The following is a 15,381-nucleotide window of genomic DNA, read 5'->3' on the forward strand; positions in this document are numbered from 1 at the left end:
CATTTATAAAAACGGACTTGATTTTAAAAACATGAACCCTTAGAAATATTTAGTATTCTAAACTATTCTTCACTGTTATGTAAACTGTAACAACTAGCCCCATGTCTCCCATATGTCTGCTATGTCGGAAAAACCCTAATGATTCACATTACAGTGTTTATGTCGCATGTGTAGCTTCACTACGTCTTCTCGCATTTAATGTAACCGTTTTGTGAAGTACTGAATTTTAATACTTATATAATTTTACCAGACTACTCTCATTATTAAAGCTCAAGACTTAAATAGGTTCGAGTTAGAAGTACATATAAGACTGTATTATAATCAATATACTAAGCTCCACGCCACGGGATATTAGATGTCACACGGACACTTTAATGTGAATGTCTTCTTATTCCCGTCGCAGATTTTTATAGAGAAGCGCGGTGTGTGTGTGCGTGTTTTATGCACTGCGTGACGTCGGCAGGAGTGTGTGTGGGTGACGTCGGGAGGATTGTGTGAGCAGGCTATGTGTGAGAGAGGAGAGAGCGCAGCAGAAATAGGGTGAGCTGGAATAACGCGGGTCACTGTCAGTTGAAGTATGGAGTGAGATGTGATCGTGTGGACTGTGAGGGTCTGTGAGGAGTCTCTGGAACACATACACAGAACATTTAGCGCATCGTTTCTGTCTCTCTGGAGGAACACGACAGGTAACGACACGCACAGAATCTTGATGCGCTTATATCACTTTCTGTGTGTGATGTGCTGTTATATGTGTGTCGTAAGTAAGAATCGTAGTAGAGTTCATACTTGACACTTTGTGTTTGAAACCGAGTTGATGTGTCAGCGTTTAGTAGAGTGTGTATCTCGACAGCACTTTTGAGCGTCAGTTCTTGTGATGTGGCTGTGATGCTCAGTAATGCACTGAATGGGATGCACATCACAGCTGTTAGTTCACATGCAGCCTGTGCTGTATGTCTCATAGCCTATCAACTCTCTGTATACGTGTAACTACAGCTCACAGAGATCATACAGAGATAACAGCTATGAAGGGTGAGAACATTTATATACTCAATATACTTTATAGGAGATTAATTATAATATGCAAACTACTGTGCAATCACTTACCTTTGTGACTCAGAGCATTTGTGATTTTTGTGAATCACAAATGTGATTTGTAAATGTATTTAAGGCAGATATTAGAAAAAAATAATTGTAGTTTTAACGGAATTGTGTTAAACTGGTGAAAAGTTCATTAGCTTTGATTATTTTGTATTTAATACATTAATTATTGCTTCTGGTCTTACAGACACTTCTTAGAAGAACCTGAGAAAAATTGATCATTATTTGGATACGTACGTTGTAAAATAATTTCTGAATTTTAATAAGTGTCTGCAAAAAAAAACTTTAAGTCAGATTATTTTCTGCTGGTTTTGCTTCAAGACCCAGATTTTTTGTTGTAAATTGCAACCCAGCACAAGAACAAAATTGTATAATATTGTACAGAAGATTCAGAACAGACAGGCCCCGCAATAAGCAAAAAGATGAACATAACAGGTCAAAAACGAAAGCTGACAGTTTTGTAAATGCAGTTTAGCCGAGAACCTTCTATTTATTTTCAGTTTGTGTAGTTTAGTTAGTGATTTTTGAGGATGCTGACATGTCACACAACCTGTCTAGGTTGACTTCTACCTCTACGTTAACAGGTGAATGTACAACGCAATACTTTAGATGACAGGAGATCAGAAACATAGCCTGTTTGATGTACAGTAAATAACAACATACTGTATATGGAAAGCATTGTCTCCTTCATTTTCAAGTTGATAAGTCCATTTATCTTGCTATTGTATTGATGATACTGTATGGTACAAAGGATGTAGGATTGTTTTTCTGTGTTGTCCGTGACTCTCTCTCATCTGACCTGCGTTGTTGGGTCTCGACCGCTGCTTTACCGCTGAGTCTACTCTATAGAGTAGAGTGAAAAGTGCACAATACATTCTTATATGAATTTATACATGCATATACACTTAAACAGAAGATAATATGCTATTTCCGACAGGAGCATTTGTGTGAAAGTCAGTAATAACGTTTTATCTGAAGCACAGATGTGATCCAATGTGATGCGCAACACTGTTAAGATATTTTTATTATTATATTATAATGCTATTCATATTCATACTACAATATATGCAAGTGTTTGTTTGGATTTGTGAAAGGTGTGTTTGTATGACTTGTTTCTGCAGTCTGACTTACAATGGCAAACATCACAGATTGATTTAGAAGAGTGCTCTTTTTTCTTTTTGCTACTTTATCTTGTGGTATTTTTCATTGGCATGTTTTGAAGTTTGTTGATAACCCCATGTGTAGATTATGGCTAATGGTCACGGTTGTGCGATTGACCGCTACACTTGAAATCTTTTCAGATCCTCTCTGTAAATAAATGTGAATAAAAGGGTTTCACAGTATTTGCCATAATATGCATTCCTACAGTTCACCCGTTTATACTGTTGTTGGTTGTCCATTTATACTTTTTATGCCTGTGCATGTTTATCATAATCACGCGTGTCATAATATGTGGGTAGTTGACAAATAAACTGTTGTGTCCTATGGTGTAATATAACAAAAAAATTGATAACAAACTGTTTTTTATATCATTAATATTTATATTTAGCCTATAATATAAAATGGCATACATGAGATTTATCTTCATTTTGCTGTCAGACACATTTTTTTTTTGTCAATTACCAATATAACATATATAATCCTTATTTATAAGATAATAATCATTGTAGTTTATGCTGCAAAATTGTAATAACAGTAATGGCCATTACTAAAAAACAATGTTCCGTGAATGGAAACAATATAAAACATATGTTCATAACTGTACATCAAATATGAGACAAACATCTGGACTGTCAGATTTCCAACAATTAACCAACGTAACCTCAGAGTTCATTTCAATTCAGTTGTATTTCTAAAGTGCTTTCACGAAAACTTTACAAAAAAAAACAGCAGAGAAAGAAATAAACGCTTTACAGAAAATGCTCATAAGTGAATCCTAAGAATTCATACATGCACACAATATCACTTACATTATAGACGCCGACACACGCAGTATTAACATACAGCATCTCCATCATGAAATCTTCCACATCTACAGCTTCATACAAACAAAACATTTGTGGTTCACAGAATAGTGATCAAATTCATGGATTAATATATTATATTTATGGAATACTTAAGGACAGATTTCAGGTTACGGCTGAAGCAGCAGCTAGTCTAACATGCTAGACATGTTTATATTTCTGTTTTACTCACTGCCATTTATTTAAGTATTTAATCTCATTCAGAAAATCATCTTATTCTGTTTTGCGTGACTCCTGAGGACTGAAAACATTGCAACAACACGCACACACACACAGACACATGGGTTTCCATGATGTTTTATGGAGACTTTCCATAGACGTAATGATTTTAGATCATATTTTATCCCCTTATCCTACCCCTAAAAAACCTAACCATATCACACAAAGTCACCATGTCTAAATTGGACAGTTCTCATTTTTTATATATTACATGTAAATGATTTATCTGAGCACACGTTTCAGTTAATTCCAGAAGCCATTTCAATCAGATATACGACACAATAGAAAAGAAAAGACCAATGCCATTTATCTTTCATATGCCTTTAAGAAAGGAGAACAACAGGAAATTTGAAACAACCATGAATATAACCGAACAGCGCTCTGAATCTGAACTGATCATGTGTTTGTTGTTGACTACTGTACATTGGCAGTTAAGAAAGCATTTGTGGAGAACAAACAGCGGCGGCTTGTCATTGCACAGCCGGTGTGATGAGTGAAACTTTTCAATGTTAAGGTGCTAATTAAATTCAAATGATTTGCAAAAAGTTTCATAGAAAAAGGTTCAACTTTTCAAATGATCTGTAATAGACTCCTACATTTTAGTTGGACACATAGATTTTTAGTTGGACACAGGAGTTTGATTCTGGCTAAAGTCATTGAACATTTCTCCATTTTCTCCATGAATTCCCTTTCAAGGACACTGAATGCCGTGTCATGGTGTTGACAATATGATGGTTTCAATCATGGAGTTTGCAGCTGGAGATGCCACATTCCTGTTATTATCACGTTTATTTCTATAATGCCTTTTAAAATTTTGCGTTGCTGCAAAGCAGCTGCACAGAAAACATGTGGTAAAACAAGCAGACAATAAATAAATAAAGAGAATAATTAATACAGAAATAGGAAAAGAATAAGAAAAGAAATAAAGATAGTTTGTTTAATCATGAAAACATGAAAATGATAAAATACTTTACAGACTTCGGAATACATGGCATTATTGCTTTAAGTATTTCAAAAGATGTACATTAACAACACAATCTGCATGAATCATTGTCTGTGGGTTTTTTCATCGGACTGTTATATTGTATCAAGTATGTTATGTACATTAGTGACAGTATCAGGGACGGATTAACGCACGGGCACTAGACCAGCAGGGGGCCCTGGCAAATGTAATATGTGTACATTTTTCATTTATTTTATTTTCTCAATAAAGAAGCGCTGAATACTGTGGAATAAAGGGATTATTTTTGCAGTTGTGAAGTATTAACCGTAGCGAATAAATCAAATAAATAATCCTAATGCATTGCCGCGCTGTTGAGAGGGGCGAGTACGTTAAATGCTTTGGTGATTGATGTTGCTTAATTTGTAATACGCGGACTGTTAAATGCTCGTCTTCTTAATGCAGAAATGTAAATTATGCAAGGCATAAGCCTATTCCCACGTTATATGAGTTGGGAAGGTCAGAAGCTTTTTTAGGTGTCGAGTACTGCTAAAAATAAATAAACCAATTTGTGTTTTTTTATGAATTTTACACAGAAGACTTCTTTTCTGCTGAACTACTTTCATATAGTTTTTCTATGTAAACAGCTCTAGACGGATGTGTTAAACTGCCTGCGCATCGCGCCGTTTGCAGCGTCATGGTTTTAATACACTGTGTCAAGTTGAAATAATTTCAATTTTTACACACAGCGCAGCTCATAAATGTCAGTTCCACAGCAATTGACCAATCAGAAGACCCCGAAGGCGGGACAAGTGTTGTTAGCTTTTGTTTACAATAGCAACTTGTCAATTTCTGTTATCAAAAGAGTGCCACGAGACCCTCGCGGTTTGCGCTGTGCTTTTTCAAACCATTCCTGAGCGCTGTGTCATGTGTTTTTACACGCAAAGATCCACTCCTAAATCCTGTGTATTTGGGCATAGGTGCAACACTGTTCTCGTAAAATATGTGATGCCAGGGAGCCTCTGAAATGTCCGTGCCCAGGGCATATCAAAGTCATAATCTGTCCCCGGACAGTATCTGTTTATTATAATATAATTTCATTAATATTATTGAAAATAGATATTGGTGGACAGTATAAAAACAAGATGCGTATAGTAAATGTGTATCTGTGATGGCTGAGGCAGAATCTTATTCAGCCGGCCACCAGAGGGAGCTAGAGGGAGGATTATTTTGTTCTTCACTGCTCACTTCCTGTTTGTAGCATGCCATTACATTACACATGTCACTTAGTGCAGTATCATTGCATCATTGAGCATTTGTCATTGCCTGCCTGTTGTTATTTGTTTTGACCCTTGTGCCGTTTGCTGGATATCGTCTCTTGGATTACTGTTGTCATTGTGTTTGCCTGGTTGAACTGTTACATGTGTTTTGACATTCGGCTTTTTAACTGTGTCTCACTGCCTCACATTTAGAATTTGTTTGCTTTGCTCTGCTTTCAATAAACTGCCGCACATGGATTCTAAATCTGTCTGACTCATGTAGTAAACAATTAATATTATCTACTGACTGTAGGTGTTTTCGGCAAAAAGGAAAACGGTAACGATGGTTATCACGCCAGTCTAAAACACTGCATATGAACATGTTTCAGGTCACTTGAGCACTATTAGGAAAAAATAAATAGGCCTACGGGATTAAACTGATCAATTAAACCATATTGACCACATGAGACGGATCATGCCTAAATAGAGTTATAATGTCTAAATAGTCTTGATCCGGCATGCTGGAGATATCAATGGCTTTAAGTGGAGTTTCACACAAATGAAATCTGATTCAGTCTTTCTGTGATGGGATGTAAAAGCACACGATTAGCTACGGCCTTCCTTCAGACAAAAGCACAAACTGAACCTGTCAGCTTTATATTTCCACTTCAGCTCTGCATGATGATATTGAATCTTGCATCACACAGATGTGCTGTTTGCTCTGGTCTCCTTTTCAAACCTGTGCTCAGCACACTCTTCTATCTCAGTGTTAGTGTGGAAAATAAGGCTTCGTGATGTTATCTAGACAACGTCCGGTGCCTCAGAATGGTGCTGATTTGTCATTCTTTTGTTGAATTTCCGCTCTTCTCGGATATTTATGTGCTAGTTTAATGCTGTCAGCGGGGTTTTGTGAGCACCTGCAGATGACTTCTCATCGAGGGTCTGTGAGGAGGATTCTTCACACTTCAATAGACTCTCCTGCTCATGACAATGGTGAAATAACTCATGCAAATGAGACATTATATCGACAGAGTATAGATGAGCATGTTCCTAATACAGCGCTTTGGGCACGTTCACCCCAAATGAAAATTCTGTCATGATTGACTCACTCTCGTGTCACACCAAACCTGTGTGTTTTATTTCAGTCTACAGGTGTTTAGTTTTGTTTTCAGTTTGTGGTTTTATTCATATTTTGAATTAGCTTTTATTTTTATATGTTTGGTTTTCATGGTCATTTAATTTATTTTTGTCATTTTATTATTTATTTGTTTATAAGCTTATATAAGCTAACTTTATTTTTATTGCAGTTTTCATTTTAGTTCATGTTTGATTTATTTTCAATTAATTCTTTTAGTGTATTGCTGAGGTAACATTTCAAATATTTTATTTAATTTCAATTAACAGTAATGTGTTAATAGTTTTTAGTAAACTATCATAAACTTGAAGGTTCTTTTTTTCTGGTTAATGACATAAACTCAGGTCTGTTGTGTCCTATGGTGTAATGTAACAAGACATTTGATAATAAACTGTTTTTTATTAATGTTTCTCTGAAATTGGGCAAATACTCGTTGTCGTCTTTACATCTCTGACAAGTATCCCAATACCTTGTTGAGGCCACTATTTGTTATTGCATTTACTTCCACTTACACATTTTTATGACATAATTCTGCACTTCAGCTTCTTATCAGATTTCAAGTGTCTTTAAGCCTATGTTTTTACGTGTTGAAAAGACAGTTCCTATCACAAATAGGGCTGCAGCTATCAATTATTTTAGTAATCAAGTATTCTACTGATTTTCCATCGATTAATCAGGTATTTGGATAATAAGTACTTAGAGCAACTCTAAATATACAAGAGAAAATAATACAGGTCTCTTAAAATGAACAACTAATTTGTTTCCTTTTTTGAAAAATTAACATATTTATTGATGAAATTGCATACATTAATATCTGTGAAAACTAAACCCATTTAGTACATTCCATTGCCATATTACATTCAAAATGCAATATAGGCCTAATACAAATGTATAAATAAGAAACATTAATAAAAATAGAAAGAATAATTTCAAAGGTAAACAACTAACTTCAGCTTATGCATGATGCATTTAGTTTATCTAAATTAGTTTTAGTTTCTTTTTTTACTATTAAATAGTAATATATTTGTCCACATAAAAATATCGAGTTAACCGGACTTTTATTTTGGCAGGTCGTCGGAAGACGCTTATTTTTTTAGTGTGTTAGCTTCACTCAGTAAAATGTTCTGAAATAAACTCTCAGAGCAACTCTGGAGGTGAAGTTCATGTCGTCATAAAGCGCAGACGTGGACAGATTCACGAGCATCACGCGTGTAGCACGTTAAACTGTGCAGTTCATTCACTCAGACACGCAGAACAGCCAGATGGCATGTGTAAATAACAGGATTTGGCATCCACTAGTCCGCATCTAGTTTTATGGACTCAATGCAGCCGGAAAACAAGTTTCACTCGCAAAATAGAACTAATTAAAATAGCAGTTCACCATTTCAATAAGCTATCACTTATTTATCAGCATGAGACAAATGTGTGAGCATGTGAACAGACTACAATGCGTGTGTCTCACGGTGAATGCGAGTTTAGCGGGCTGTGCGTCAGTAATAACGGTCCGTGTGTACTGTAGTTAAATGGATTAAACGAGGCTTCGAGGCAACAAAAATTGCCTCAATGATTTTTTGTATTCGAATTACTCGAGTTACTCGAGGAATCGTTTCAGCCCTAATCACAAACATTGAATATTAAAGATGATGGCAGGAATTAACCTGCATGTGATGACGTCTGGTTAGCAGAAGCCATGCTTGAGTTCTTATAGCTGATCCATTGATGTATATCATCACTCCATTGATGAGAGACTCGTGTTGAAAAGACTTGTGTTGACTCTCTGTTGAAAAGCCACACTGTGCCAGGGTGTTTCATGGATTTTTTGAATGATCAAATCCAGATTCAGAGGAAAAAACCCACCGACAGCCCTTAAACAGCTTTGTGTTGTCTGAATTATACTTGTGTTGTTAAGCAATAAAATGCATACATTTTTTGAGTTATTTAACCATGAGCATAGTTATTTTTATACAATATGGAATTAGTTACTGTGGTTCTAACCCTTGCATGTTGTAATCTCATGCAGACGTTTAGTGTGGCTTAGTCCACATTATTTTGATAGTTTTTAAATTGATATTTTCTGCTGACCAGTGAGCAGCGTGTATGGTGCCTATATGGCATAATGTATACGAGGAATATGCAAATGCATGTTAACGTCACAGCTGTTGGTTATAATTCTTTCTGTTTAATATAAGGGAGATGTCCAAAGGATCATCTTACATTTACGCATTTGACAGACGCTTTAATCCAAAGCGACTTCCACTGCATTATACCTGAGTATGCGCAATCCCCTGGGATCGAACCCATGACTTTGGCGATACTAGCACCATGCTCTAACCACTGAGCCACAGGAAAGCTAATCGATGGTCATGTGTTTGGCCTTGCGCAATCTTAAATCTTTGGCATTAAGGTTTTAAGGCCTTGTTTTACTATATTCATGAATGAATCTATTTATTACTGTTCACAGCCACATGTTTCCGGCTTCTGGAGATTTCCATGATTTTCAGCGGATCAGGACTAGCTCAGGATTGTGAGCGTTTGAATTATAATTCATTGATCCGGGGCGTTATGATCGTCAGGGTCTTCTCTAATAAGAGCCGATTGGCCACAGTGGGAGTGGATTGATTAGCATTTCACTAAGGCATGGCACAAACCCTGAGGTCATGAAAGGCTGAATTGACCTTTTAAAGCACAAGGCCAAACACATGACCATCGATTAGAAGCCATAACTCAACCCAGACTGGCCTGCACTGTGGTGTACTACTGTATATCTTTCTGAAAGGACATGTGAATATATACTGTACAATGCTGCTAAACAGAACTATTACCCCATCAATCCCTCAAGTTTCCATCTCTGACTTGTACAATCAATTTGATGAATGTCAAATATGTGTAATTAAGCGAAAAGACACATGTTGTTCATCTGCTTTTCACTTTCAGCTGTGATCACTGGAGCCAAAGTCTTCTCTGTAATTCCATGACAGTGTTTGACCGGCGCTGAATTCATGTGAGAAAGGGTGATGATGTTTGACAGTGCAGGTGTTCTGTGTTCTTCTCTTGACAGGTCAGTACTGATGGGCTGGTTGGGCGTTTGGGTTTTGTCCAGCCTGCTTGGATCTTCTCTGTTGCTGGCTCATGGAGTCAGTGCTGGTTCTGAAAGAAAGGAGCGTCCAGATGGCCTTGAGGAGATGGTAAGCTCTCGGTCACGTCACATCCTCCAATTCACCAGTATGAGATGAAACAGTCTGTGTATGTCAAGATCAGAATTACAGCTCAGTAGGCAAATCATTAGTGATGATGCTCAGATGACATTAAAACAGCGACTGTCATTAATGTGACTTTTGTTTTAATACACGCCTCTGGTTTTTAATATCTGACATTTGGTATTATTTTTTAGCGGATCTCATCTACTTTCATACATTGACTAATCTCCTGCTGACTTACAATAAAACATGATTTAAATCTATCCGTACACTACTGTAACTGTACAAAAGTATTGGGACACCGTCTTCTAATAAGCATGTTTATTTATTCCAGTCATTTCAATTAAATCAAATAATAAAGGGACAGTTCACCCAAAAATGAAAATCCTGTCATCAGTTACTCACCCTCAGAATGTTCCAAACCTGTATAAATGTATTTGTTCTGTTAAACACAAAGGAAGCTATTTGTAAGCATGCCAGTAACCAAACCATCCCCCATTTACTTCCATAGTCAAAAGGGAATGGGATCTGTTTGGTTACTGGCATGCTTACAAATAGCTTCCTTTGTGTTTAACAGAACAAAGCCATTTATACAGGTTTGGAACATTCTGAAGGTGAGTAAATGATGCAAGATTTTTATGTTTGGGTGAACTGTCTCTTTAATGCTTTACCATATAATACCCGAATGTTTGCAACGGTTTTGGAAGGGTGGTTTTCTTCTGTGAATTGACTGTACACCTGTCATTGACGGGTTCGTGTGATGAGTGTTTGACTGGTCTCAGCTCTGTCAAGTTCTTCTACACTAGACTAAATGAATCCTTTCTTTTTTAACTTTTCTTTGTGCACAGGGACATTGTCAACTGTTGCTATAAAATTAGAATCTAGAATATCATTATATGCTGTAGCATTAAGATTTGTGTTCAGGAACTAAAGTCGTCAAACCTGTTCATTAGAATGGACAGTCACAATACTTTCGTCCATATAGTGTGTTATTAGTATGTCTTATTTTTATTTAACTTACGGTATGTGTAATATTAAACTGCACCAATGACCCACAGTACCCAGAAGACCGTGTGTTATTAGTTTTGAGTGGTTGTTGTTGTTGGTGAATAACAGACCTTTAAATGTCACAACCAATCAGACTCCTGTATTCCAGAGCGCTGTGTACTAATCAAACCCAGATAGCACAGATAAATCTGTAAGATGTTTGCTAAAGATCTGGAAAACATCTGCTGTGTGAAAACATCTGCTAAACATCTTAGAAAGAGCTGTTGTACATCCATTCTAAATCATACACATCTTACAGACGTCTTCTAGACATCTGACAGCAGATGTAGGGCAGATGAGCAAACAGCATCTGCCAGATGGCTTGCAGATGAAAATGATGTACGTGTGCTATCGGAGAACACAATCCCACAGGATAAAAGGACCAACGTTACGATGTGGCTATGTTGGCTAATTCCTACGATCTCATCTCTACATTTTAGTACAATTTGCTTTCGCGCCAGTCACATTAGGGGTATTGCTTTTTTCCAGTAATCCTATGTTTTTGTTTTTGTACAACTCACAACGTATAAATTCATACGAATAGGCCACCTCGTAGGGCTGGACGATATGGCCAAAATTGATATTGAAACATTCATGCATTTCGGTCAATACCATATTATTCCGATAACGATATAAACAATATTATAATCATAAATTATCTGTCAGACTCCTATAACCGAGCACATTACTCCCACATTACAACACCTGCATTGGCCTGCACTGTTTGCTGTACGGTGACCTTGAGTGTCAGTAAGGCGCCTATAAATAAAATGTAGTAGTAGTAGTATTACAAAAAGTTAATTGTGAGATAGAAGTTGAGAGAGCCCTCTGATTTGAACAATAAAATGCTGATCAAAATCATTCTAGATGCCAGCAGTGTGCAAAGCTATATATGATTATTAGAATAAAATATTTTTGTATAGGACTGTGCCCTTACCTTGTGTAAGTTTCAAATATTAGAATCATGTTGTTTACCAATAAAATTGAGAATAACTTTTCTAAACGTGCTTCAAAGCATAATTCCATAACTTCAAATGTGCTTTAAAGCATTGTCATATTTTCAGAGCTCTACAGGGGCACAGGCCTCCCATTACTTGACACCTTTTTTCTTTTGACATATTCTTCTAAATTAATAATTTTCAATTATTAACGTCCACTGAATTTTCTGTATGATTGGATTTCCCCTTTTTTTTTGGCAAAACTTTATACAAGATCTGCCATGCTCTCCTGCAAGCTGACATTAAGAACCGTTTTCATTCATTTCAGTGTCTTTCAAAGGCCCTACAGTGTGCTTCAGTTAGCTATAAAAAACAACGAAATTTGCCATTCTGTCCTCGAAATTGACATTGAGATCTGTTTAAACTTGTTCGTGTTTATTTTCCGAAAGCAAGCATTAGTAAGTTGCAGATCAGTTTTGTAAATTAATATACGGACAAAAATGATCAATATTAAACTTAGCACGTGATTACACTTGAATTCTTTTTCGAAGCTGCTAGCGTCTGTTTTACATTATAATCCTATGGAGTAAACCGTGTCTTCAAAAACGTCCTGAGCGCTTTTTTGAACGCCAGCTCCGGCGTCTTTTTCTGCAGCTCAGAGCGTCTTTAGAGGTTGAAAAAAGTTCTACTTTTCTGGAAAAAAAATGCCCATGTCAATCTCCTTTTCCCCAGCTAACCAATGACAGCGACCTGTCATTTCCATAGCAACATGCGAGGAACATGATTGGTCGAGAAGGCTCCAGCTCGAAAAAATAAAATGGCGCCCGAAACGCCCATTGGAGCATAGTTTTGTATAAATGTAAGTTTAATTTTCACTTTCAAAAACTTCTGATTGCATTTCTAGCGAGAAATTAGTATTATAGTTTTTAAATATGTGATTAGTTATTGCAAATACGCTCTCTGTTTGTTATTCAAATAGACTTCCGTTACGCTTCCTATCTGTTTCTCTGGGCTGCCTTCGTGCACAGACACTGATGACGAAGACTTGGCGTTCGGCTGCTGTTTGTAACCAAACGCTGCCAGCGTTTTCTTTACTAAAAAAGGCCTTGGTCAACTTTTTCTTCTCAAAAAAGAAGTTAAGTGTGAACACGGGCTTAAACTAGAGATTTATACTGGGGCTAGCCACTGCCGCGGAGCAGAGCTAGGGCTCAGACCCGGACGTGTAATGTATATTGAAATATCGAAAATGTGTTTAAAAACCATATCATCGTTATCGAAATTAATTATATCGCCATAGTTATTGTTATTGAATTATTGTCCAGCCCTACCACCTCGTAAAATAGTTACTAATTCCTGTGAGGGGGCACTGGGCAGTTGCATAAACTGCTCAGACTAGTCTTAGAAGTTAGTCATCTAATTTTTATTTTAAGACTGGTCATAACTTCTTTAAGTCAGTTACATAAAAAAGTAGATTGGTCTAATTGAAATATGAAAAGTAAGACTGATTGGTCCTAACTATGCTAGTCAGTGAGACTAGACACAGTTTTAACTTAGCGGCTAAGTTTGTGCAACTGGACCCAAGTTGAAAAATCACTAATAAGCTTTCTCTCTGTAGATTTTACCCTGTGTTTGTCTTCTGATAAATGGCCTGATTCAGTGGTATTTGAATCCATAACTGTTCAAAGGAAACTGCAAATAAAGGGTACTTCAGTCAAGATATAAAATACTATTAAAATAGGTAATTTATGGACTTATTTTGAAGTACGATACCTTTACTACTTCAATATATTTAAGCATTTAGCGTCTGTGTATGTGTTTTTCCTAAAAATATATAATTTTGTTATATCTACAGTATTGAAAAAAACTTACACGTCTCGGTGACCTATAAGAAAAAGAAGAGTCACTTTGTCTTTCAGCGTTTGCCCTCTAATTCTTGGTGAAATTAAGCACGGACACCTCCGTCTGTTTTTCTGCCCATGGGATGTTCAGTTGGCTGTGTAACAGACAGAGTGTGTCAATGAAGTCCCACAGCACGTCACATCCTTGAGTCCTGCCCTCCAAAATCCTCACACAGCCGACACAAAAACACCTTCACATTCTGCTGTCGAGTTTCAACCTGTGATCAGGCGCAGATTAATGCACAGGCTTGCCTAGGCTGCAGCCTAGGGCCCCACCTGTTTAGGGGCCTCTGATTGGCCTTTATTTCATTTTAAATTTACTTCAGCGCGGTCAAAAAATAGACCCTCATTGGCCCATAAGAAATAAAACAAAAAATAAGATGTGACATTTGTCCAATCAGCTGCTGGTTAAATAATTTACGTCACTGCTATTGCTAGACGACATAGCGGCAAAATGTCTGAAAGACAATCCGTTTAATCTGCTAATCTGCTATGCAGAAAGAAACAATACAGTACATGTATAAAAATCTCTTATTTTATTCCAACAGCCAAAACACATGAGCAGCATGTTTAATGAAATGTTATTAGAAAGGTTCACGCTTAACTACAGTTTGCAGCATCTTTGAAGGAGTAATAAAGGCTTTAATGAGGCTCTTCAGTCTGTATAATGTCACGTCTAATGTGAATGTAGTGCCTGTAATTGCTTGTCCCAAATGAGATTTTGAGGAGTTTCCACAAGTGATAATATCATGATGTTAAAGCACGAGAGATCTGCTGAACAAACTCATCATGAGGCCAAACATTACTGCAGCGGCTAAAGGAACTGATGAAATACAATCAATTCTTACAATGGTTTTTAAACATATCTTCATGTGCATCGTGATGGTAAATACTGACATTATAATGACAGTAAAAATAATCATGATTTAAAACGTTTCTAGTTTTAGTTGAATTTGTCCCTGAAGTGTTCTCCAGATGATAATGTTGAAGATATATTAGCTGTGGGATGCAGTGAGATTGTAGAACTAAGAGCTGTTTGAGAGCTGAAGATGCACAAATGAAATACTAATGGCTCGATGAGTGTTAGGGCATAAGGGGTCAAGCACTTTTCTTATTTTCAGTCTACTCATGCACGCTGCGTCCTTCTGCTTCACACAAATTCAATTCACACTACAGACAGCGCAATCCCAAACTCTTTTCACTATTATATTCTTCATGCTTTTTTTAAGTCCATCAAAGCAACTAGCACTAGCACAAAAATAATCACAGTTTTATAAAGAAATATCTGATCTGATTTTTATTACTACTTTATTCAGTTGTAAAGTATTAGCGTTAAAATATTGAAACTTCACACTTCTAAACATTGGTTTCTGGTGGTAAATGTCAGTTTTCATTGACATTTGATCAGTGGTGTGTATTCCAGTAAAAGCCTTTAGCTTTAGAGTCCCAACACCATCTCCCAGTATACTAACCTCCTGGACATAATTCATGTTAGTTATTAAATATAAATGAATTCATAATGACAGTGTCAAATAGCAAAGTTTTTTAAAAGGTTAAGATATGTTTACATGTTTGTAATTGTCGTAATTGTAAAGTATATCTGTATACCCACTCTGGTTGCTCAAC

The 15,381-nt window shown here is 36.6% G+C and overlaps 1 protein-coding gene across 2 annotated transcripts in view; it reads left to right on the top strand.

Moving 5' to 3' along the window:
• Nucleotides 1–488: 488 nt before the first annotated feature.
• fstl4 (follistatin-like 4) overlaps nt 489–15,381 on the top strand; it is a 151,032-nt gene continuing 136,139 nt past the window's right edge. For both annotated transcript variants that reach the window (XM_057360496.1, XM_057360497.1), the window contains exons 1-2: nt 489–686; nt 9,734–9,860. In XM_057360496.1, the coding sequence (XP_057216479.1) occupies nt 9,744–9,860 (117 nt within the window). In that variant the 5' untranslated portion in view covers nt 489–686; nt 9,734–9,743. The remainder of the gene's footprint in view (nt 687–9,733; nt 9,861–15,381) is intronic.

Source organism: Triplophysa rosa, linkage group LG19 (genome assembly GCF_024868665.1).
Source record: "Triplophysa rosa linkage group LG19, Trosa_1v2, whole genome shotgun sequence".
Classification (NCBI taxonomy): Eukaryota; Metazoa; Chordata; class Actinopteri; order Cypriniformes; family Nemacheilidae; genus Triplophysa; species Triplophysa rosa.